This window comes from Peromyscus californicus, unplaced genomic scaffold (assembly GCF_007827085.1).
Source record: "Peromyscus californicus insignis strain IS unplaced genomic scaffold, ASM782708v3 Scaffold_4__1_contigs__length_199733344, whole genome shotgun sequence".
Taxonomy (NCBI): Eukaryota; Metazoa; Chordata; class Mammalia; order Rodentia; family Cricetidae; genus Peromyscus; species Peromyscus californicus.
The window spans coordinates 59,680,157-59,705,819 of NW_026294562.1; the positions used below are offsets into that span (position 1 = coordinate 59,680,157).

At 53.7% G+C, this 25,663-nt stretch overlaps 1 protein-coding gene across 1 annotated transcript; it reads right to left on the reverse strand.

The window, feature by feature from the left end:
• On the reverse strand, positions 1–25,413 carry Slc22a18 (solute carrier family 22 member 18). Its single transcript, XM_052713872.1, has 11 exons — positions 25,335–25,413; positions 23,392–23,645; positions 20,268–20,365; positions 19,790–19,950; positions 19,315–19,447; positions 8,745–8,857; positions 7,807–7,914; positions 6,688–6,788; positions 2,272–2,373; positions 1,882–2,002; positions 1–238 (listed from the first exon to the last, which is right to left on the reverse strand). Exons 2-11 carry the CDS (start codon positions 23,509–23,511, stop codon positions 51–53), a joined length of 1,245 nt encoding a protein of 414 aa, XP_052569832.1. The 5' UTR covers positions 23,512–23,645; positions 25,335–25,413; the 3' UTR covers positions 1–50.
• Between the last annotated feature and the right edge of the window lie 250 nt (positions 25,414–25,663).

Below are 25,663 nucleotides of genomic sequence, written 5' to 3' on the forward strand. Positions count from 1 at the left end.
GAGGTTCAGAAGTTTATTGCCTGACTGGGCCAGGTCCCTGGGCTCTGTGGTCATTGGGCTTTGTCTCTTTTCTGGGACAACGGCTTCCTCCAGAGGACCAACAGGACAAGCAAATTCACCATGAACTGCACATGGCCAAAGATGGAGACACCATAGCTTCGGTAAAGCAGGCCACCCAGGGTGGGTCCTAGAGTTCGGGTCAGTGGATGCACAGATGCACAGAGTCCCAGCATGGTCCCTGGGAGAAAGGGGGAATAGCAGTCAGACCCCGGGCAGGTCTCTGGATAGGCTGCCTACCTTCTGGCCATAGCCCAGTCATCTGCCCATTGCTCATGGATGGCTCGAGACAGTTTTCAGAGTACCTGTCCATCTTCCTCACATACGCCCCTCACCTCCAGCAACCCCTGCCTCCCAATTAAGCACAACACCCTCCACTCACAGGGTCAGCTTCCCTGTGTGCTCCACAAATTTCCCAAGCAAGGAAGGAGTCTGGGAAAGGGGTCACAGGTCAGAAATAGGCCACACCCTCCCAGACCTGTCAGTGTAGATGTAATTTGCATAGACCGGGCTCCACCCAGGACATCCGGGGTGCTGGCTTTCACACTCTCTCCTAATGGTGACTGAGATGGCCAGTGTGGATTCGGCTAGGGAGGGTCTGGTCCCCTGAGGCACCGTAGGGTTCTAGGGCTGGCATTCTGGTTGGGCATGGTGTCCCTAGTGCCTCTCCTATGGCCCTTCCTCTGGTTGTCCCCCCACCACCCTCCTCTAGCTTCAGTGGATCTCAGTGTCCAATGGAGGACACTACGACACTAGGAGAGCTGCCAGTGTCCTCGCCTGAGTGCGTGAGCTCATATCTCCACGTCTCTGGTCAGCTGTCTCAGTGTGGACAGGCCTGTACAGGACCTTGTTAAAGTGACTGTCAGTGGAGAACAGCACCCACTAACGCAGTACCCATCCCACCTGCCATCCCCAGGTGGGAGTCACCCTCTGCCCCCATTCTGCTCCAGAAGGTGACCGACCGACCGACCCACCGAGCTTTGCTACTCACTGGTCAGGGTCTTCTGAGACCGGCCTTTTAACTGGGCCAAGACAAGGGCCTGCAAGGCCCCACCCACACTCAGGGCCCGCTCTGGGGAAACTCAGATGCAGCCTCTCTCACTGCCCACAGGCCTGCAGACACTAACTGACATCAGGCAATTACCGCCTCCTCTGCAGGCTCCTGTTTCCCAGGCAAACCAGGTTCTGCTCTTTCCAAGCTAAGGGGTGGTACCACAGGCGTGACAGGCGTGGCCTGGGTGCCTTGGCCTGCTCCTCCTGGCCAGCCCCACCCTCCACTTGCCTGGCCTTAACACCTCCTTCGCTCCTTTCAGAGAGAGTTCCTGGCCCAGCCCTTTGGAACTATTCTCTTGGCAGCATGGAGTGGCCACCCTAGACAGCCTTGGAGGCCAGGCCCGGAAGATTTCCCTTGTTCTGTGCATTCAAACCCTCCATTCAGGAAGCTCTGAGCACTTTGGTGTCGAGGACTAGGAATTCCCCCATGCTCTTCTCCCTCTCTGGCCTCATTACCTCTTCAGCCGCCAGCTGTTTCCCCAAGTGGTCCTGTAAACCCTTCAAGGTCCACTTCTTTGCTCCTCTGGCCTCTGCCTAGACAAATCTCTGGTCTCTCCCCTTTTTAGTAAAATTTTGACATGGATCAGAGCCAAGCCAAATGCCTCTTCCCGGAAGCCCTCCACCTGTGCCCTTGCCTGACTCTGTACTTGTCAGCAGGGCTAGGAAAGGACAGGATCTTTACCCGGGCTCTTCTTTCTTGTCACCCCCACCTATTCTGGTCCAGGCCACTGGGAGGAACCCTGACTCTTGGGACCCCTATGTATAGCTCACCTGTGTCTGAAGCGGACACGGCCTTGGTCAGCATGCTGTCGGTGACCACGTTGAGGGTGCAGAGACTGAATACCAGGCCGGGCAGCAGAAAGCAGAAGTGGAGAACATTGGACATCAGCACCTGGCAGAGCAATGGGCAGGGCCATGCTGAGCAGGGAAGTTGCAAAGCCAGATGGCAGCCCACCCCGAGGTCCCACGCATAGTGCTCCACCACAGAAGATGCCTCGCTTGGGGAGAAGAGAGAGTGCAAAGTGGCCTGAGGCGGGCCAGGGACTTAGGCACACCCAAGACATGGACGAATGGAGGATGGCCTGAGACCTGCTTCACAGGGCAGCTCTGTGTGTGTGTGTGTGTGTGTGTGTGTGTGTGTGTGTGTGTGTGTGCTCTCACCATGCCCAGTCCCACAGCAGCAAAGACCAGCACACTGGATCGCAGCAGGGCTTCCTCTGGGAAACGGGTGCTCAGTCTCCCAATGACCAGGCCTTGGATCACCTAGGAAGGATGTCAAGCGGGAGGAGAAGACAGTCTAAACCAGCAGTTCTCAACATGTGGGTCTCAACCCTTTGGGGGGTCAAATGACCTTCACAGGAAGGGGTTGCCTAAGACTATTGGAAAACGCAGATATTTACATTATAATTCATAACAGTAACAAAATTACAGTTATGAAGTAGCAACAAAAATAATTTATGGTTGGTTGGGGGTCACTACAACATGAGGAACTGTATTTTTTTTTTTTTTTTTTTTTTTTTAGTTTTTTGAGACAGGGTTTCTCTGTGTAACCCTGACTGTCCTGTCCTGGGATTTGCTCTGTAGACCAGGCGGGTCTGTGGTGGGCTTAAAGGTGTAGGCCACTACTGCCCAGGTTTTTTTTTGTTAAGGAACTGTATTAAAGGATTTCAGCATTAGGAAGGTTGAGAACTATTGGTCTAGACCACGGCCTGAGCTTCTGCCCTTTTGAAAGGGTTCTGTCAGGAGAGAAGGTATTCTAAAAAGACACTTGTGAGCCTCTCTCTGGCCATCAGAATTTTGAAACAATAGACCCTAAGGCATTGGAATTTTCCTAGGAGTCTCACAATGGGGAAGGGAAAGTCTGAAGCCTGGTGCCAGACAGAGGGGGAGCTTGTCTCCCAGAGATCTCCCAGAGTTCTGAGAACTTGTCAGACCACCTTGCAGGAGAGACTGGAGCTGACAGTGATGGGTCAGTGACGGGCAGGACCACACCTTGACCAGGACTGCTTAGGAATGCACACCTCCTGCCCCCTGTTTAAGCCTGAACCTCATATCTGGACCCTGAGGACAGACTTGGGGAGTCTCTGGACCGCTTTGTCCATCTTCCTGATGTGGCTGCACTGAATGACGCCTCTGTTTGCTTTTCACCGCTCCCTGTCTCTTTAGCTGACCTATTGAGAAGTGGCTGAACTCAAGATTGTTAGGGCTCCAGGACCTAAGCTCTGACCCTGACAATTCCGGAAATACCTTCAAGGCAAGGGGACCTCTGGACTGGTGGCTAGGGTCCTCTCAACCATTTGCATTCCTTGAGAGTACCTCCACCTCCAGCAGGGATTGCAACCAGAGCAGACACCTGAGTCACGTGGTTCCTAGAAAGCCACAAGGTCACAGGGCAATGGCTCCTCTCATGAAGAAGGGAAAGAGAATCCATGCCAGGGATACCCAGGGACACCAGAGACATGACTCAGCAGGCCAGGCAGCCTAGGGTGAGGCTCCTTATCTCATCATCAGATAGGAAGTGCCCGTCTCTACTAGGAAGGAAATGTGTGAGACCAAAGGCCAGGACTGAGCAGAACCAGAGCTGTCAGACTGCTGGAGCCGGTGGTTGTCAGGGTTCCTGGGGGTTGGATCCAGGCTTGCAACCAAACCGGTTCAGCCACAACCCCCACCAGGCCCGGCAGAACCCTGTTGCTTCCTACAGGACCATCAGTGTCTTAGAAAAACAAACCCTCTCTAGATGGTTTTATGGAAGCATTTAATGCTGGCCTCAGCCACTTGGACCTCCATCCTGACTACCTGCCCCGGCCTCAACTTCCCCATTAAGTTGAAAATAAGCTTCTAGACGCCGTGCAGGCCTCACCGTTATCTGACAAAACAGTGAGGTTAGTCAACCAGCCAAGAAGACCACTTTCCCTCTGCCTTCTCACACAGTCACCTAACTAAGGCCGTCCCTGCTGCTGCCCCTCCTCTAACTAGCAGCTAAAGCCTAAATCTCCCTCCTTTTACTCAGACTCCTTATCACTCCCCAGAAACCAGCAGGCCACCCTTCCCTGTAAATGTCACCAATGCCTGGTCTTTGTCCAATCCCAGCCCCTCCTCGTTCCTTGCTATTTCCTTCTGCTACCATGCTCGTTTTATAGTGTCTCTCCCTCTTACTCAGAATCTTTCTTGCTACCCTAGGAGCTCTATGCGGCCCTACCTCAGTGCCGGCTGAATGGCTAGCATTCTAGAACAGCTCAGGTCAGGTATCAGGGCTACCACAGGAGTCTTTCTTGAGGGGTCCTTATGAGACATGGTCTGCTAGCCGGATGGTAGTGCCTCATGCCTTTAATCCCAGCACTTGGGAGGCAGAGGTAGGCTGAGCTCTGAGTTCAAGGCCAGCCTGGTCTACAGAGTGAGTTCTAGGATAGCCAGGGCTACCCACAGAGAAACTCTGTCTCAAAACAAACAAATAAACAAACAAAAAAAACCCAAACGACAACAACAACAAAACAAGATAGATAGATAGATAGATAGATATAGATAGATAGATAGATAGATATAGATAGATAGATAGATAGATATAGATAGATAGATAGAGATAGATAGATAGATAGATAGACAGATAGATAGATAGATAGACAGATAGAGATGATCTACAAGCCTGATGGAGCCATGACCCTGATCCCATACTTCAGGACTCCCTGTGTACTGCTCCCCAGTGTCCCAGTGCCCCCATCCCCTGGGAACCTGCAGGACCATAAGAGTGGCAGGACATGGCTTGCATGGGAACTTTCTTCTTCTTGGGGACTTTGGGTGATCACTCCCACCCTGATGTGGTTGAGACATGCCAGGCTCTCAGCCTTACCCTCTGTCCAAGGGCACAAGTCTACCCACTCCTGGCTGGTCTTGTGGCCCAGAGCTCTATCACACCTGTTCTCTTGTCCTCCTTTTCCCGCTCTCCCCTGTGCTAGGTCCCTATGCCAGATCCCTCTTTCTAAGCCTCTGCAGTAATCCCAAATTACTACTCTAACTTGCCTGCCACACCACAGCTCCAGGTGACTATAACTATAGACCCCAGAAGCATCTGTCTCCAAGGGCCTGGACTTCAGCTGAGTACAGGCTGGTGTGGCCTGGCAGCAAGCAAATGGCAAGCAGCTCATTCATTCATTATTCATTCATTCATTCATTCATTTTTTGAGAAAGGGTATCAGTCTAGACTAAAAATCACTATGTAGTCAAGGATGACCTTGAACGTCTGGTCTTCCTACCTCCACCTCCTAAGTGTTGGGATTACAGGCAAGCACCACCAGGCCTGCTTTATGTGGTTCTGGGGATGGACCCCAGGCTTTGTGTGTGTGTTAGGCAAACACTCTACTAACTGAGCTCTGCTTACCCATGGGGCAGTATTGATGGTTTTGTTTCTTTCTTTTATTCCCACCAGGGTGTCCTTTCTTACTGGTCAGATTAGAAGCTTTCCTTGTCCTTGGGAGTGGGGCTGACCAGGGAGTAGGCCAACTTTGAGCCTGGAAGCTCAGGGAGCAGATGGTTCAGAGGTGCCAGCAATGCCACCAAGCTTCCAGAATGATCTGGACCCCTCCACTGCTAGTCTCAGACTAGCCACTCCTGTGCCCCGACCAACAAGCAGTCATCCTGGGCCACGGTAGCATGTCACCACCCGTCTGCCACCCAGGGTCTGGTCAAATGCCAGTAGGAACCAGGGAGTGGGGAGCTGGCTTTGACAATGCTGGCCTTGGGCTTGTACCCACAGACCCTGAGGGGCTAGCTGAGAGGATGCTCCACTTGTACCTCAAACATGCCTGAGGGCACCCCTGACCCCCAAGGGTACCCCTGACTCCCTATAAGGGCAGCATATGCTGGGCGGTGGTGGCGCATGCCTTTAATCCCAGCACTTGGGAGGCAGAGGCAGGTGGATCTTTGTGAGTTCGAGGCCAGCCTGGTCTACAGAGCGAGATCCAGGAAAGGCACAAAGCTACACAGAGAAAACCTGTCTCAAAAAACAAAACAAAACAAAACACAAAAGGGCAGCATACTAGATGACTATGCCTTGCTCTTAAAGAGGTCCTGGAGTGCCTAGGATCTTTCTCATGACAACCCTAGCCACCCCACCAGACATGCATCATGGGTAGCATCACTCAACTAAGAAAGGAGATGGAGTCTGAAAATTTGCTACATTACACAGTTAGGGACAACAGACCCTGACTCCAGTCAGAGCTCCACCACAGCATGACCATCTCTGGTGTCTTCCGTCCCTCCCAGACCTGTGTGCTGCCCAGCACTGAGTCATGTACCTGGTTGACCCTGCTGAGTGTTCTCTCTCTCTCTCTCTCTCTCTCTCTCTCTCTCTCTCTCTCTCTCTCTCTGTGTGTGTGTGTGTGTGTGTGTGTGTGTGTGTGTGTGTGTGTATGTGAGCGTGCGCAGGCCTCCCCAGACATTCCCTAAGAGAGGACCCCCAGGTGGGAGAGGAGGGAGCCAGGATGGCCACTCAGTCATCCTGGAGGCAGGTCTCCCAGAGACTAATGCTGGGAAACCGAGTCCTCTCGGCCCTACAGCATTCTCTGCACATGCCTCACTTACCATCTGGAGGACTCCGAAGAAGGACATGAGGTAGCCAGCCTGTGCAGCCTCTAGCTGGAAGAAGTCCATGGAGATGATGGAGAACATCACCATGAAGAGTCCTAGGTAGAGGAGCAGGTCAGCCATGGTGTCAGGTCCCACTACAGCACACACCTCCCTCCTGTGTCCTAGGCAGGGGACTTACTTGGCCAGAGAGGGCATTTAACACTATCTGGGATTCTGTAGAAGTTGACTTCCTGGGGGACTGCTGTTAAGTAGTCCCTGTGAGCTACAAGGTGCCAGGATGGGAACCCAGGGTGTCATGGGAATCCTCAGAGGCCCCTGCCACGTGTGTGTGTGTGTGTGTGTGTGTGTGTGTGTGTGTGTGTGTGTGTGTGTTGTGCGGGGGTGGTTTCAGGTCCCAGTCACTGTAGCTGAAACATTCAGCCTAGATGGGTGGGCCTGGTCCCAGCTGGCAGGTGGGACAGCTTCCTTGTGTCCCCTAGCATCCCTGCCAAGGGCTTCAGTTTGGTGTTGTACAGCCACAGAGCTTCTGGGTCAGGAAAGAGTTGAACCTTTAGGGTTTTAATACCTCTGAGCCCAGAGTGGGATCAGTGGTAGGACCCCTGCCTGGCTTTTGTGAGGCTCTGGGTTCTATTCCCAGCATCAAAAACAAAACCTTCAGACTGTGGCGGTCTCTGAATGACAGGGTCACTATGGTATGTTCAAAGCAGGGCACACTGGGTAAAGAGTCCTGTGCTCCTTCACCAGATGGCTAGAGCAAGAGGCTCCAGAGTCTGGCCACCTCTCAGGCCTATATGGTACTTCTGGAAGCCCGGTCTGGGTGGTGAGACATAAAGGTTAGCAAGAATCTGTGGGCTGTGGGCCGGGCCCTGAGGTGTCGACCCATAAGAGGATCCAGAGCACGGGAGGGAGGACGCTGACCCCCTTATCCTCCCTGTGTGCTCGCACACAGCTTGAATCTGCACCCACAGTGTGTGCTGGGAGCCCCCACAGATGTAACTGGACAATAAGGACTCAGAGGCAGAACAAAGCATCACCTAGACCTGGATCTCCAGGGCTTGGGTTCTCAGCCACCCCAGACCCTGGACATGAGTGGAGATGGGCAGTGAGACTCACCTGAAGGGAAGCCAGAGATCACTTTGATCAGGAATACAGGCAACACACTAGGCAGCAGCAGCAGGCGGGTGATGGCCTTCAGGTCAAACACACTGGCTTTGGTTCCATCTGGCCACCCGGGACATCAGTTAAAAACACTGGTGGTGGGGCTCTGGCTGCCAGCCTTGTCCCCCAGGCTTAGAGCTGACAATTCTCTTGGCAACCTCCTCCCACAGCCTCTGGGGGGTATTGGGCCACTCATCACACTTTGACCAACTCAGGACCCCTGCCTCCCAGGGGAATAGGGGAAAGGTGTTCAGGAGAAGATGCACCTGGCATCACTTAGCTCTGCTAGAAAATTTCTCGATATTCAGCCTTCAGTCCAGCCAGAAGGCAAGAACAGCCAGAGAGGCACGCCTTCACACCCAGGACACTCTCAGCCACCGGCCTCCCATCTATGCCTAAGTGTTCCCTGGGGCCCTGCTCCTGCTTCTTGTATCAGCCTCCAGTCCCCAGGAGTCTCCCAGGTTAGTCTCCATCTCAGTTGCTGGGCAGAGGCTCAGAGGTACCCTTTTGAAGAGCTGGCCTGGCCCATATTTGCCTCCACCTCAGTGGGATCACCCACCGAACCAGTAACTTCACATAGCTCTAGACACTCAGCACTCAGAGACTAGCAGCCACCCTCACACCCTCTGTGTCCCCTGAGGATTCCCTGGCTCTTCTAGGCTTGCCTTTAGAGCCTCCCTGCTCAGGGCCTTGCCTTGCCTGACTCCTGTAACTGTGTCCAGCTGGACCTACAAGGAATCAGCAGCAAGAAGTGGAGAGGAGACTTCACCTCCTCTATGTGCCCCCTAAACCTCTTGACTGGAAGGTCTTCCTATTCCCAGTAGAGGCACAGGGTGCTGGCTTCTGGGGCAAAGTGGTACGCATTAGCCCAGTTGTGGGCAGGTGGGGCTTACCCTGATGGGCTGACTGGACACTGGCCTCCTTGGTGGTGACAGGGACACAGGTAAAGCTGAGGATAGCTCCTAGGAGTGTGACCACAAGTGCCACGATGGCAGGACACTGGATCCTGGGGGTACAGCCTGGGTTATACAGTGTGCTGCTGCAGGGATACATTCTGAAGCAACCCCCACTCCGCCTTGTCCTTTGGCCCCATTAAGACCTCACCTGCTAAAGGTGCACAGTTCCAGACACTCAGTCCCTTAAAGCATGTTATCAGATAACAGTTGCCCCAACATGCAGGTCCTGCAGCCTCTGGGAGGTAGGGGGTGGGGGTGGGTGGGTGGAGGGGTGAGGGGTGGTGTGGAGGCTGGGACAGTGTGTGAGTCTAGAGGGTTACAGCACTGAGGTAGAGTGGCCTTGCTCAGGGTACAGTTGGTTCCCAGGTTCCTCAGGGACTGACAGACTTGTGGGTGTCCCTGAGGACAGCTTTAGAGACCTAAGACCAGGTGCAGGGTCCTCTCTCCAGTGAGGGCAGGCTGGGTACTAAGTGGTCTCTAAGAAATCACCTTTCTTCCTCCAAAAGACCCTTTTCCACTCCCTAGGGGGCAGGACCTGCCAGAGCTGGGGAGTTTGGGTTCTGTGTCTCAGGCCCTTGATGCATGATTTTGTAGGGAACCCTCCTGCCTGCCAGAGACTCCCTGTTCCCTGGGTGCCTTGCTATGAGTCATGGAACAACCCAATACTTCCAGTACAGCCTGTCCCTCTAGAAAAAAACCAGGCACCTGGGGACTGGTCTTTAGATCTCATAGTCTTCTTCAGTGCCAAGCCCAACACTTCCTCTGAGTAGGGAATTTCTCTGAGCTAGCCAAGGACTGGAGGCTGGTACACCCTTCCCTCCTCAGATTCGAGAACTCCTACATACTCAGCATGCTGCCCATCCCCCAAGCCAGGCCCTGGTCTCAGCAGGGTACTTTTTACCATATGCTTAGAATCTGGACTCTATGAACAGATGGACCTAAGCTGGCCCTTGGCATTGACAGTTCGGCAGGTAAATGTGACCAGCTGTTCACATGGACTGTTAAGGTAGTGCCCCAGACCTCAGCAGCATCCCACACTTGCCCTGTTCTGGCTCCTGAACAGACATGAATGAGAGTCAGGGTCTTGGGAGAACCCCCAAGCTGCCAAACAAAACCAGTTTAAGCTGCCTGTGCCCCTCCCCATCATGTACATGCATGCACAAACATGCTCACCAGAGTATCTCTCTCATACAGAGGGACAACAGATACAATCACATACGCATACACAGGTACCTTTGCTAGAACTCTGACATGCACCTGCAGGCGGGGGGTATCAAGGAAACCAGCAGCCCACTACTAGAGACCAGATCTCAACAGCTCTCCCCGGTGTGGGGCTGGCACATGATTCTTGCTATTTCCCTCTCCTCCAGAGCAACTGGGCATCTAGTTCTGACTGCTGTGGTTCCCTCGATGGACCCCTTCCCTGGCCAATATCAGGGAACGTAATACTGGACCCCAGAATGAGACCTCTTCAGGCCCCAAGGCACTGGCAGGAAATGATGGGTGACATGGGGAGGGACACCCTTTCCAGTGGCCGGCCTCAGAGGCCTTTCTTTTGGTTTCTGGTCTCTGAAGCCCCAACATCACTGCGTGAGGCCTGGCCAGGTGGGGACAAAACCTGCTTTTTTTCATTAGAAGCTCCAGAAGCACCCAGGAGTAGAGGTGGCCACCTATGATGCTATTTTAGCAAACTGGTGACAAGTGAGGGTAGGTGGTAGGGCCCTAGGTCCCTTCTTGGATCCTGTCTGTCTTCTGAGTGGTGACCAGCAAATCAAAGGCCAGTACTGCCCTGGGAATGCAGGTCCTGGGGCTGGGATACTCTGCAGGCTCCCAGGAGAACCTGAGCCCACAAGTGGCTGCTGCCTGTGAAAACTGGGTTGCCACTCACTTCGAACTCAGAACTCCCCACAAACAAAACACTGAGAGGAAAGCAGGCAAGAAGGAAAGTCAGTGGTGGGGGGTGGGGATGTGTGGCTCAGTGCTAATAGTCTTGTCTAGTGTATACAAGGCCCTGCGTTCAATTTTCCAAGTACTGGGGGATGGGAAGTGAAACTCTGGGTCTGTGAGGTGGTTCAGAAAGTAAAGGTGCCTGTCATCAAGCCTGCTGACCTGAGTGTAAGCCCTAGAACCCACACAGTAGGAGAGAACTGACTTGCACATTGTCCTGTGACCTCTAGAACCACACCATGGCTCATGCTCCCTCCTACTAACACACACACACACACACACACACACACACACACACACACACACACACACACACACACGATGCAACACAAAAAATTAGGGGCCTGGAGAGATGGCTCAGCAGTAAGAGCCCTTACTTTCCGAAGACCCAAGTTTAATTCTGAGCACCCAGATCAGGTAGATCACAATTGCCTGAAACTCCAGCTCCAAGGAACATGACACGTTTCTCAGACTTCTTGGGCCTCACACTCACACATGGCGCCCATACACAAATAAAAATAAATAATTGCCGGGCGGTGGTGGCGCACGCCTTTAATCCCAGCACTCAGGAGGCAGAGGCAGGAGGATCTCTAACTTCCAGGCTAGCCTGGGCTACATAGCAAGTTTTAGGACAGCCAGGGCTACACAGAGAAACCCTGTCTCAAAAAAAGCAAACAAACAAACTGACAAACAAATCACAAAACAAACAAACAAAAAAACCCTAAAAAAGAATATATCTTTGTCTTTTTAGTAAGGGTCTCTCTCTGTAGCCTTGGCTGGTGTGATACTTGCTACGTCAGGCCAGCTGGCCTCAGACTCCCAGAGGACCACCTGCTTCTGCCTTTCACCTGCTTTAAGACTTTAAGACGTGCACTGCCTTGCCTGGCGAAAATTACATCTTTAAAATTTTTTTCTTTAAAAAAAAAAGTAAAATTGTAGGGCAGATAACCCCTAAGGCTTTCAAGCTTGCGAGATAGTGTGACATACCTCCAGGGCCTCCGCGTTATCGCACCCCAGCAAGTTCTCCAACAAGCTCCCCCTCAGGGTCCCGCCTCTGTGGCTTGCACAGGTGCGAGCCCATGCTGGACAGGTTCTTGAAACACCACCCACCTTATGCCTCGTTTTCTACTTTTTCTTTTCTTTCTTTCTTTCTTTTAAAAAATGATTCATTCATTTTTATTTCATGTGCACTGGTGTTTTGCCTGCCTACGTGTCTGTGTGAGGGTGTCAGATCCCCTGGAACTAGAGTTACAGACAGTTGTGAGCTGCCATGTGAGTGCTGGGAATTGAACCTCCCCATCACCTTCTTCCCATCCACTGAAGAGTGGAAACCGGATAGGTGGGCACATGGATAGCTGTCACAGATGAGGGGTCCTCCATAGACATTGTTCCCATCTTCCCTGGCTACCTGACTGCATTTCCCCAGTGGCAAATGAGAGCTGGACTACAGCTGTCTTTCTTTTTCTTTCTTTCTTTCTTTCTTTCTTTCTTTCTTTCTTTCTTTCTTTCTTTCTTTCTTTCTTTCTTTCTTTCTTTCTCTCTCTCTCTCTTTCTTCCTTCCTTCCTTCCTTCCTTCCTTCCTTCCTTCCTTCCTTTCTTTCTTTCTTCCTGCCTCCCTCTCTCCCTCCCTCCCTCTCTCCCTCTCTCTCTCTTGCTTTTTCTTTTCTTTTGAGACACAGTCTCACTATGCAGCCCCGGCTAGCCTAGAACTCACAGACATCTGCCTGCTTCTGCTTCCCAAGTATTGGGATTAAAGGCATTCACCAACCTGGCATAGTGGTGCAGAGGCAGAGACAGGTAGATCTCTGTGAGTTCAAGGACAGCCTGGTCTACATAGTGAGTTCAAAAACAGCCAAGTCTACATAGACTGTCTCAAAAACAAATAACCAAAAAAAACCCAAACCCTCAACAACAACAAAAAGGCATGCGCCACCACACCTGGTACATTTTATTTATACTTTTTTTTTTATAAGTTGAGCCAAGACTTCAATGAGATCAGTTCAGCCTCTCACTGCCTCTCCCCATCACCTTCTTCCCATCCACTGATGAGTGGAAACTGGATAGGTGGGCACATGGATAGCTGTCACAGATGAGGGGTCCTCCATAGACACTGTTCCCATCTTCCCTGGCTACCTGACTGCATTTCCCCAGTGGCAAATGAGGGCTGGACTACAGCTGTCTGTCTCCTCACCTCTGTGCTTCTGGCCGTCCTGGAGCCTGGCTACCCACATCCTATCTGCCAGCCTCAAGGAGGCTTCTGGCACTGCAGCCATAGCTCAGCAAACAGTCACAGCTCTTTCCTCCTTGTTTCCAGGGCCTGTTTGTAATGCCGAGGGTGGCCCTCTGCCTGACCTAGACTCTGCCCAACCCTGTCTGGGCGCCTGCTGTGTTCCAGGGTGACAATGCCTTCCTTACCACTCTGGACCCCTGCCCAATGTCTCCAAAGCTTGATGACAGGAGCTAACATGCAGATGTGGCTTAAAGCCTCTGGTTACATATTCTCTCCCATAACTTGGAAGACAGGGTGCATATGATCCCTTTCATAAGAGGTGGGGGCAGGGGACTCCAGAGCACCATTGAACACCCAGCCTGGGGCTTAGTCACAAACCACCTGCACCATCTGCCCTGTATGTGCCGACCTAGCAAGCCCTATGGCTAAGATGGATCTGAAAACCAAAGTCCTGCAGGTGGAGTGCTCCTATAACCCCTGAACAAGTTTTGAACCCCCTTTACCTAGTGCTTACTAGCCTGGAGCTCCCTCCAAGCTCCTCTGCCCGCCTCTTCATTGTGACACAGGACTCTCACCAAATGACCAGTTTCTTCTTGCCTGGAGCCTTTGAAGATTTGAGGGGTAAGGAACACCACCACCTCTTCGCCTCCCTGGCTTTGAGAGTCCCATTCTCTAAGGCCTCAGGAACCAGATAAGATTTGCAATCAATGCATAGTCCTGGGTATGACTCTGAGCAGGGGTCACAAGGGCCACTTGGTATCCAGGAGGGTTTGCAGGTGGCCACTGTTATCTCGGGGGAACCTGACCCTCAGAGTCTGTGGCTAGATACGCCCTAGCTCAGTTCTTAACGTCCCACCAGACTTGGTGGCGTCTGTTCAAATTCCTGCTCTTTGTGGGTGACAGTCCAGACTCCTAGGCTACAAGTCAAGCTGGGCGAACAACATGCTGGATGGCCGTAGCTGAGCCGGCCCTCACTGGGATGGGAGAAGGACGTCCCAGTTTGCTGTGGCCCTGGGTCACTTGTTCCTGGGTTTGCATGATTCCTCAGTAGCTCTGTCTTCCCTGGACATCCTGGTCTGAGCCCTGCAAGCTTGGATCTGAAGAGTGGTACAGTTGAGGCTGGTAATCACCTCAGCTTTACAGCAGTGGTTCTCAACCCCTTTGGGGGCTGAAGGAGCCTTTCACAGGGGCCACATATCAGATATTCTGTGTATCAGATATTTACATTATGACTCATAACAGTAGTAAAATTAGTTACAAAGTAGCAGCAAAATAATCTTATGGTTGGTGGTCACCACAACATTAGGAACTGTATTAAAGGGTCACGGCCTTAGGAAGGCTGAGAACCGCTGCCTTACAGGGCAGCCTGCCTAGTTTGCCGGTCACCATTTCATACCCCAGATCTTGATCACTGGGGTCACTTCCACAGCTCCCAGGACTGAACATGGATGTCCCATGTTGTCTTAAAGCCCAGAGGCCTCCTAATACCCATCAGTACACCTGAGGGCTCCACCTTCAAAAGAATGAAGACCTGACCTCTTGGGCAGCCCTCACCCCTCCCTGGGCCTCAACTGCTTAGGGCACTCACTGCATATCTGCCTCCAAAGGTTCAGAATCCCAGCAGCGGGGACTATACTATACGGCCACTAGGGGCTCCATAGGTCTTGTGCTCAGTAGCAATGGTGGTCCCTGAGACAATGTGAAGGTGGTGTTCTCACCACCCCCAAATGTCCTTTCGGACCTTGCCCCCATCTTCCTGGCTCTGGTCACTCTCACCCCTTGGATCTTTTCAAATAACCAGGGTATCTTGTCTATGGGACTGTGCCTCCATTGACAGGCACCTACCTTCACAAATGCTGCTGCCCACCCATAGGCAGGGCTCCTCTCTGGTCCCATGCCATGACCCTGGCTGTTCTCAGACTAGAGGCTGACTCTTAATACTTGAACCCAGGTCCTGAGGACCGATGGCTCAGGACCCTTCCCAAGGTCCAGCCCCAGGTTGTGAGATGTTAGGGTTCAGGGTGACAAGTTACAGGACCAACCCTACCTGCTGATGTGTGCATAGTGGCTCTGGGCTCAGGGCCCTCCTTGGGCAGCTCAGCCTCCTGGGTCTGAGCACTAGGCTGGCCCAAACCAGTTACACCAGTGCCCACCCCTGCAAGGCTCCAGTGCCAAGTCCACTTCCTCCTCCCACTTGCTGCCCCAGGCTTCAAAGATGGGCACGGTTGGGACCTTCTAGGGAGACAAGCTCCCAGGGGTGGGCAGAGAGACAGGGGATAGAGAGACCCCTATGTGGTCTTGATTTGTATTAAGGAGGGGGAGGGTAAAGTATGGGTGGCTCATAGGTGCAGGTGGGAATTGAGGGGTGGGGAGAGGGTTCAGGTTGCCTATGGGGGTAGAAGCCTTCACTGTAGGACACCTGGGTCCTGGGGCTCTCTGGGAATGAGAAGTGACTACAGATGGCTTAAATACTCAGGCCTCCAGGCCCTCACAAACATGTGCAGGACAATCACACTCACAGCTGTGTGAATCCTGGAGGGTTGCCTGGCTATGGATCTGGCTGGTCACATCTGGTGGGACAAAGACAGACCCCTCAGCTACAGGCCATCAAGAAAGAACTTCCCATGCACCTCCCACAGATTTGGACAACAACAGGTCAGTTTTGTGCATGAAGGTTCCTTCAGATGTCGTATGTGTGACAACTTGAAGAAGTCCCCATTCTCACTGCCCACTGTCCCCAGGTCTGGGCACTGGACTGCCTCTTCATTTGGATCTCAGGTCCCCCATTCAGTAAATGAGATGTTGAGGTTGGCCTCTTTATACATAATACAAATGTCACGGTTACAAAGGGCCTCAGATCTTGGGATAAGAGGAGGTAGTGAAGCTGATAGAATATTCTGGAAGGTGTGGCAGAGGAGAAGGTCATTGGGGGGGGGGTTGCTGGGAAGGAAAAGGGAGTGAGTGGTGTCTTCTGAGTCCGCAGTTGGGACAATGCAGGTGAGGACAAAGGGGCTGTAGGAGGAGCTGGCTGGGGCACACTGCTGGTGGAAACTGTGTGGACGGCAGTGATTGTACACCATCTGGGTTGCTCAGTACCTGAGGTTAGGTCACCCCGCAGCACTGGGGAGCTCGGGGAACCCATGGACCTACATCACAGGTGAGAAAACCTGTAGAGGTAAGAGGATGCACCCCTGTCCCCGGCAGCAGGAGGGTGGCCTTGGGTGTCCCCCTGAAAGTTGCCTTTCCCTGGGTGCCTGCATCCCGAAGAAGGCTCCGCTAGACCACCTCTTCTCCCCTGCACAGCCACAGTCTGCTTAGGCTGACCCCTTTGTTCTCTCCTTCTTTCCTGTGATCCATCCAGGGACTGCAAAGCAGAGGCCACAGGGAAAAACCCTTGCTGGGCCTGTGTCACCTTGCTATTGCAGCTCAGGTCCCAGCCCTCTGCAAGCCACACAGCTCCTCGGCATCCTAAACTCGAAAGGCCGGGAGCATCCAGGGCACTCTGGAGGATGTAGCAATGACTATCCTCCGCTGGCAGGGGTGCTGAGCTGTACATCTGCTCCACAGTCCTTTAGCTTAACCGTTCCCAGGGGATCTTCATGCTGCTCAGACCCCCTAGGGAGAGCCCAGTTTGGACTTTGGACTGCATATTGGTGTTGTGGCTTGAGCTTGTATTCCCCTCCCACCCAGGGGAAGAAACAGCCAAGACTCTGTTCTCTGTCCAGACCCCAATGGCCATCTCTGGTCCGGTCACTGTCCTTACCCACTTGGATGGTGCAGAGCCCCCAGCCTCATCTACCTGTTGTGTACTCATCCCCCACTTCTCAGCTCCGTGGCTTGGCTCTTCCCATTCCTTGGCCCCTGTAGCCACTTGGCCTCCTTACATCCCTGGACCCCAGGGTCTGTGAACATTCTGGTTATTTGCCTCCCTCCTATCCTGCATTGGAGGATATCTCTACTTAAAATTCACCTGCTCGGAAATCCTGATCATCACCTATCCATCCCCATCTTAGTTTCTTCTTTCCATGTCTCACATAGTTCAATCCAACATCATCATCATCATCATATCATCATCATATCATCATCATCATCATCATCATCATCATCATCATCATCATCATCATTATTATCATTAGTTTTTTTTCGAGACAGGGTTTTTCTGTGTGGCCCTGGCTGTCTCTGGAACTCCCTCTGTGACCAGGCTGGCCTCAGATCCATAGAGATCCACCTGCCTCTGCCTCCCGAGTGCTGTGATTAAAGGCATTCACCACCACTGCCCGACTTCAATCCAGCTTTATAACATCTGTGGGAAATGTACTGTCTTTTCTATCAACCAGTTAAATAAGACAAAACTTCATTAAAAAAATATAAAAGAGCTGGATGTGGCAGTGCATGCCTTTAATCCCAGCACTTGGGAAGCAGAAACAGACAGATTTCTGTGAGGTTGAAGTCAGCCTGGTCTACATAGCAAGTTCTGGCAAGTTCCAGGCCAGCCAGGGCGCTACATAATGAGACCCTGGTTTTTTGTTAAAAAAAAAAAAAAAAAAGAAAGAAAGAAAGAAAGAAGGAAAAGATTAAAAAAAAAAAAAAGAAGAAGCTGCTTGGCCGAAACTCAAATTCCTCCAGGGTCATCAGTTCTTAGAATCAAAAGCTGCTCAAGGTCGGGAACTCTGCTCAGAACTGCATTCTGCTTATCGGTTTGAAATCAGCAGATCTTGTAAGAACACAGAGGTGCACATAAACACCAGACCAACCTCTGACCGCTCAGAGTGAGGCAAAGGACCCTTTGCCTCAGGAGTAAATACCTAGCTACCCCCCACTGGCATGCCTGTCCCCTTCTGCAGAAGTGAAACCTTTTGCCTTGGTGGTCATTTTCCTAGGACCCCAGACCCATTTCTAACACACCCTAGAGACTTGGACTGTTTTACTCCCCATTGCTCCCCAGAATCTAGAGCCCTGGAGGAACTTATTAGATGTTCAATTAACACTAGTGAGCAGACAAGCTCAGGCTGCCATTCACCTGTTGAGAGGACATTCAGGGCCTTATCAATGAGCCCCACCATGTTTCCCTGGAGACCTTCCTGCCAAGCTGGGTCTGTCTCCACTGCAGGGGACAGACAGGAGAGCCCACCACAGACCATCCTAGCACAATGCTGTAATGGGGCCCATGGTGTCAGCCCATACCTGGAACTCTAAGCTCAGCCATTACCCAGATGCCTCTACTGTCATTGGGTTGATCTGAAGAAATTTGGGGAGCCTAGGCTACAGGCCCTCGAGAGGGCCTGGCTTGAGGAGGAAGTCAAGCCCTGAGAACCTAGGACTGGCGTTGTTTATCCAAGATGAGAGAGCGTGGTTGTGACTGAAGTGTCCCTCAGATAACACCTCTAAAGCACAAGGATTTAGGCACTAGGAAGGTTCTGTCCAGGAGACAGCCTACAGAGAGTTGTGTGGGTCTTGAGGACACAGGCTCATCTGAGAAGGAGCACACACCTGGCCGGATGTGGCACTTGTCCCAGCACCACAGCTGACTTCAGGAGAACTTTTGGTCTCAATGACAGCAGCTGCAGGCTGACCCTTAGGATCTCACTGGGATGGGTGCAGGAGGCTTGGGGCAAGGAGCTAGGGAACATGCTAAGTCCAAGGTGAGGCTTTTCTCCCAAGAGACCCTCACCTGCTTAAAAATAGCTGGGTCTGTCGCCACTGCAGGGAACAGACAAGAGAGCCTACCATCCTGGAACCATGTTTTGGGGGGTCTTTCTGAGAGGGAAAGAAACTGAGGCCCCAGGACAGGACCAGGTGAAGCGCTCCAGGGCAGAGAGTTGGGAACTTGGTAGAAGCCTAACTCAGTGGATCTCCTCAAGTCTGCAAGGCACTGTCAGAACTAACTTTTAGGGATGAGAAGTCAGGTACAACAGACGGGCAGCACACCTGGGTACCCCTTCCTCCCTCTTCTTCGAAGGGACCCCGGCCACAACCCCCTCCCGAGAGTACAGGCACCTCTAGAAACAGCTTGAATGGGATTGACTGCAGTAAGAAAGAATGTCAGGACTCCCAGTTGACACGTGAATGCCTGAGGTACTTTCCCAGCCCCTCCTTCTGGACAGGACAGGTGTTCCCAACGCGGTACTTTTACGATCTTGGACGTTGTCGTAGCGCCCCCTGGTGGCGACGCCACCCCAAGGCCCCCACCCATCTGGCAGGTTGGTCCCCAAATTTAGGTGGAGAAACCAAGTCTCAGAGAGGTGGTGCTTCTGGGTCGATGGTCTGAGGGTGAGCAGGCTGCTCAGTGCCTCCCCGGCTCCCCACCTGGGTCCTTGCCAGGCCACTTACCCATACTTGGTGCTAAGGGTCCCGCCAAGCAGAGAGCCGAAGATGACTCCAACGCCGAAGCAGAGACCCAGTCGGCCCAGGGCTGCGGGCCGTTCTGCGGGCGCCGTCAGATCTGTGATAACCATCTGGGCAGCTTCGGGTGGAAGGGAGCTAAGCTGGACCCGATCCCTCACCGCAGAGAGCCCACTGAGTGGTCCAGGCCACGCCCCCAAGCCCCTCCAACTAGGCCACACCTCGCAGCCCCTCCACCCAAATTGTATCCCCCCCACAGCCCCTCCACAGCGCCCTCCACCCAGGCCATGCCTCTACAACCCTCTCCACTCTACCTGGCCTGTCCCAGACCACGTACCGTCTCTCCATTTGGAGGCCATCACTCTTGCCATCCCACTCATCTGCCACCTGCCCCCTACCTGAAGCCACGCCCTCATCTCCCCCCTCTACCCCCTTTCAGCTAGGCCTACCCACCAGTCTCTACCTGGAAGAGTGTGCATGAGTGCTGCGGGTAAGCGCGAGGCGAAGAGCAGGAAGACACCAGGCAGGGCTGGGCTACAGGAGGCCGCCAGGAGCAGGTACAGAGCCGAGGCCGCCAGGAAGGAGAGTGAGAGGGCTGCCCGAGCCCCGCACTGGTCTGCGAACCTGGGGCAGCAGGGCCAGTCAGTCCCCAGCAGGCAGGGCCCTTCCCCTCCCTCCCCACTTGGGGCTGCTGGGAGGCTAGTGAAGGACCACCCAGGGCATGTGTGGGTATAGGGGCTTCCACCAAGGATATCGACTGTAGGGCCCCAGCTGGAGTTCAGGGTGTCACTAATGGGGGCGCCAAGGATGCTTGGAAGCCGGCCAGGGGTTGGACCTCTCCTGCGCCCATTAAACAGGCATGCCAGGGACCAGACTCTGAGGGTTTGACATGGGTCTTGTGGGTTCTGCATTCCCCCCCGCCACACACACACACACAATACCTGCCAAACACAGGCCCACCCAGCAGCGAAAGCACACCAAAGGTTGTCTGCAGGTAGCCAAAGGCGACAGAATCTAGGCCCAGTGTCCGAGACAGATACTGAAACATAAGAAGGGTCTGTAGTCAGACCACCTCAGACAGGTAAGGGTGGGAGGGAGCAGAGGGCAGTGTCCTGGGAGAGGAGGCCTTCCCTGGGGGACCCTCTTCCTCCTCCTTTGGCTTGTAGGTGTCCCAAGCCAAAGACTTCTGGCGCACCCCCTCTGCAGAACACACTTCAAGTGGGCCACAGAAAGACATCCATCCTCAATATTTTGTCTTCAAAGATTTATAGCATTGTCCTGGCCAGCCAGCAACTGCCCCCAAACTCCTTAATAACCTCTGAGATATGGCCCATTGTCCAGCAAGACAGTCTGCTCTGTGAGTTCCTTAGGACTCGGCCTCTCTATCTGATAGACTATCTGATAGGAGAAGGGAGGTGGCAGTATCCCAATAGAGTCCCCAAGCAGTCCTGGGACCCCAGGATCTCATCCTCCCCACCTGAACTACACCCCACTTGAGCCGCTGTTTCCCTCCAGACCTCTGCCTCCTCCTTCCTGCTTTCCTGGCCCACCTGTCTTAATTGAGTCCACAACCCTAAAGGCATCTGTCCTAAGGATAACACTCCATAAACTCCCCTCTCTTCTCTTGAGGCCTTCCTGGGGGCCTCCATTCCGACAGTGGCCTCTATTAGGACTCTTCCTAGTGCTTTCTCCTCCAGTCCCTAGAGCCTTGGGTCCTGGTCCAGGTGTTCCAGGTGTCTCCTGCCTCACCTGAAGCAGTTGCTCCCCCCCCCCCCCCCGCCCACCCCCTCCAGCAGTCCGCTCAGGGAAGCTCCAGCAGGTCTGCCCCATCGGCTTGCTTCCTCCTCTGTGACCCTGTGCTCGCGACTGTGCTGGGTCTCCTACCTCATCAGTAGTCTCTACCAGCCTCCTTTCACACGTGGAGAGCCTGCTGTGGCCATCTCTACCATGTAGAGCCCCACACCTCTGTGCCCCTGCCGGCACGTTCCTCCTCTACTCCGTACCGTGTCTGAAATCATCTCCAGCACAGCATGGCAGGAACTGGGCACTTGTCCTCCTCGATACCCGCTGGGTCCTTGACTGTTGTTTCTTTGATTTGATTTTTTTTTCATTTTATTTATGTGTGTGGCTGCTTTGCCTGCATATAGTCTGTGCACTATGCATGCGTCGAGCCTGCAGAGAGCAGCAGATCCCCTGGGACGACAGTTACAGGTGGTTGTGAGCCTCCACGAGGGTGCTGGGAATCAAGCCCAGTGCTGAGCCCCCTAATATTGCTTCTTCCCTGCAGGCAGCATTCTCTGTCCTCCTCCCAGGATCGGGTCCAAAGTCCCAGCGTCACCCCTGAACTCCTTTCTCTCACCGCAGCCAATCCACGGGCCATAGATCCGCCCCCTCTCACTGCTCCACAGTTCTCCCCAACCATCCTGGAATCTCTTCAGCACCTGATGGGTGTGGTCCTGGGACCTCAACGCCTCCTCTAGCGGCAGGCTCAGCACCACCCCAGGGCCTTTGCACTGGCAATGCTTCTCTGGCTGCCTTCACCCCTTTGCTCTTATGTTGCCTTCTCAGCCAAAGTTTCCTGACCCCAAATCTGCCATGTGCCCTTCGACTCTCGGTGGCCTCACCCTTTCTGACTCCCGACCACTTCTTCTTCCTTCACTGCACGGTGTAATTATTAGACCATCACCACTGAAACACTGTCAGCCGCCAGCTCAGGGGATGTGGGGGGGGGGAGCTCTCTGGTCCTTTGTACTCTGCTGTGTCACAGTCCAGTGTCTGTTCACAGGACTTAGTGGGGGTAGGCTGGCCAACCAGAGCCTCTGTCTGGGAGCACTGGAGATCTCTGCAGGCTGTTCTGAGGCTGAAATATAGTCTCCTCCCCGCGCCCACCCTCCTTTTATGAGGAGGAAGGGAAGGCTCCTGTCCAGGCTCCCACATTTCAGGAAGGAGGCTTGGGGTGGGGTCCTGGTGCGAGCGAGCAGAGCTCAACTTAGAAGGGTTGATGGAGGGTGGGGTCCTGAGCTGGAAGTGTCTGCCACTCCCAGAATGGCCACAAAGGCCAGGGCTGCCTCTAACCCAGATCCCCAACTGCAGGCAGGGCCAGGGCAGCCAAGACTCAGACTTCACATCTTGGTCATATCTGACTCTGCTCTTTGTGTTCCTGAACCTTGGACTTTTGGATATAATGTGAGGAGGGTTCTGGCTTCAATCAAAATTCCTGTGTGCCTGGGCATCTCACCTCTGCCTAGCCTGGCCTGCTGACTATATACTGAGTGGGGCCCAAGCCTAGCACAGAGCCCACCTCAACCCAATGCTCCAGCCAGCCTGGCCTTGAGACTCTCCAAGGGAGCAGTGAAAGGTGGTCTGTGGCCAATGTCATGAACCACGCCCCCAGGATGGACAGAAAAAGGAGATGGATAGTTGACCCCTGAGTTCTCCCAGATGCTGCTGCCCATACACCTTGGAAGCCCCGTGGGCCAGCTCCATCCAGATTTGTTGAGTGACTAAACAGTGAAAAGTAGGAATGAAGCAAAGGTTGTAGGTAGGCACCCTGTAGCCAGTAGTGACTATTCTGCCCCACTCCACCCTGATTCAGGTAGATTCAGCCAGGCCGTGGGATCAAGTCCCTGTCCTCATATTTTGGTGTGTAGGAGAGAAACCAGTGACACGGGTAACATGGAATAGGGTTGAAGTGTGGACACAAGGAAACAGAGGGGACGCCTAGCAGGACAAAGGGATGAAAAGGTCACAAAGGTCCGAAAAGACTAGGACTTCATACAGCCCTTTGGGACAGGAGCTGAGTAGGTGTCCGGCACAGGCACCCGGGGGAGGAGCAAGGGCAGAGGGCAGCAAATGAGGGTCCTTACAGGAGGAGGGTACTGCCTCAAGAAGGGCAGAGAGGGAAGCTCACAGGTTTGGGGGGGGGTGTCAATGGGTCCAGTTCCTAGGATCCTTAACTTATCCAGCGGGAGGGGTCTAACAGCATCAAGCCCCACTTTGCTCCTGGCCATTGCCCACCAGGAAGGCAGTGCGGGGCCTCTGGTGTGGGGTGTGGGTGTTACTCACTGGTATGATGGAGAACTGCATGAAGAGACAAGTTAGCTCCATGGCAGCCAGCACATAGGTGAGCATGATGGTCCCTTGCCGTCCCAGAGCACCCATTCTGCCAGGGGGCTGGCCGGACATCACGGGCAGGCAGTTTCTGGAGCCCTGCAGGGACCTGAGCCAGAGCAGGGTAAACCTTGCAGCAGGCAAGGGGCAAAAGTCCTGTTGATTCTGGCTGGGTGCTGACTCACCAGGTTGGAAGGGGTGGCCTGTGCCTGCAGGAGAGGGAGAAGAGAGCGTTGGACTGTAGAGCTCCCTAGGGCTCCCCAGCTACGTCGACCTTCAAGCATTGGTCAGGTACCCTCCCCATCTGCCAGCTCCTGGTCTAGGGCATAGCCTCCATAGAGGAGGAGACAGGGGCATCCCCTACTTCATGGGGCACTCCCACCTGAAAGGGGCATCTGGCTGAGCCCCCAGGTGTCCTCCACAGGAAGACCCCATGCCTTATTTCTAGAGGGAAATGCAGGCAGGTGTGGTTTCTGGCTGTTGCTTTTGGCGGGTATGGAGTGGATGCAAGTCATTATGCAGGGGCCTTCTTGGCTCCACTGAGAACCTTCCTTTTTCTGGGACCTGCCTGCAGCTCGGCTGGGGACAGCTCAGCTCTTCAGGTCCCACCCTTTCAGGGCAGCTCAGCTTCACTTACAACGGGGCTTCCCCCCCCCCCCGGCCAACCTCTACCACGGGTGGGAACCTGATTTTACGACCAGGCCAAGCCCCTTTCAAAGTTTTGCCTGACTCTACCATTAGGGCCCCAGGACAGCCTTCACCCGAGATTCCATCAAGGGCCCTGATACCAGGTGGTTATCCTGGGCTCTGGAAGCTCAACAGGTGACCTCGGATACCTGTCTTCGCCGCCGGGAGAGCATGGGCTGCGTTCCTGGTGGGTGAACCCACCCACTTGTTTTCTGACACCTGCCCTTCCGCACTGACCCGGGAAGGTCCCGCCCTACAATAGCCTGGCTCCTCCCACTGCTCCAGGGCTGGCCCGCCTGCCTGGCAGCTCGCTCCACTCCACCCACCCTGGGATCAGGGCAAGCTGGCAAAGCAGCCTCTGCCTGCCCTGTTCCCACACTCCTGGAGGGGCAGAGATGCCTGGTACACAGCACTTTGGTCCTGATGGTGCCGAGGGAATCCCGGGAAGACACGGTTCGGATCGAGCTCGACCCAGGCCCATTACTATCCAGACTCTCCAGACAGGTCGATCATCGCTAGGAAACCAGATGCTCCTTCAGGCGCCTACACCACTTTCTACTTTGTAGCCGGGTAGTGGTCAGGCCACAGCGTCAAAATCAGCATCTCCTTTGCTGTGTGCTCACTCCAGCTCAGCAGATCAGAAACAGGAGGAGCTGTGACAGGGAAGCCCAGTGAGAACATGCCTCAAAGCAGGCAGTAAGGGGCAAGGCCATGGGAGTTTGAACCGATGGATCAGGCCCAGGGCTCTGTTTCCAGGTGTGTGCAGTGTGTTTGGGGTAGATTCTAGTTTGAGAATTGGGATGGGAGATGTGTACAAGTGTGGATCCCAGGTCCTTTTGCTAAGAGGCTGTAGGAACCCACCACCGCTGTCTGAGGGTTGGAGGAGGAGACCAGTCAGCCAGGGCTTCTAGGAAGGATGAGACCAAGCCTGATATGGAAAGGAGAGGACTTGGGGGTCAGGAATCTCAGATCTCAGGGAAAGACGGGAGTCCAGGTTCTTCTGAGCTCCATCAGGTAGAAGTGAGGAATAGTTCCTGTCAGGTCAGTCCCCTGATTGGGTTAATTCTTTCCCAGTGGACACGCGACATCTTTACTGATTCCAGGGTCCTAGGGGCAGAGTTTGGGGGTTGAGTAAGATTGCCTCGGGACAGTTGGGGGAGACTAAGGATCCTCTGGTGTTCATGATAAGCAAGAAGGGACAGGCTACTCACCCACAAATAGAGCTTGCAGTTTAGGGGAACAGGCCGGTGGAATGAGCCTAGCTTTTGTACATGTTCTAAACAGGCTCCGGAGGGGTGGGGCACTTCCTGGTTGTGAGGGAGTGTGGGAAAATTGCCCTTCTGGCTAGAGAGGAACAGGGATCTCCTTCCAAAGAGGAAGTAGCTTTCTATGGTGGCCAGTATTACTCACATGGCCACTGTTCTGCCAAGGAGACTAATCCAGACAGCTGCAGGAAGAGGCTGATTCCTTTCTGGGGCAGGGCTGGGAGGCAGCTTTTCAGGAGAGGTCGTCAGGGTCCTGAGGAATACAGATGTAGCAG

What these genes read in the sequence shown, in the direction of transcription:
- Slc22a18 (XM_052713872.1), bottom strand. Translation starts at nt 23,511, where the DNA reads ATGTCCGGCCAGCCCCCTGGCAGAATGGGTGCTCTGGGACGGCAAGGG. An exon ending in TGCAGTTCTCCATCATACCA is followed by an intron (nt 20,366 to 23,391) that starts GTGAGTAACACC and finishes CTTATGTTTCAG; the next exon opens with TATCTGTCTCGGACACTGGG. An exon ending in ACTCATGCACACTCTTCCAG is followed by an intron (nt 19,448 to 19,789) that starts GTAGAGACTGGT and finishes TTCCACCCGAAG; the next exon opens with CTGCCCAGATGGTTATCACA.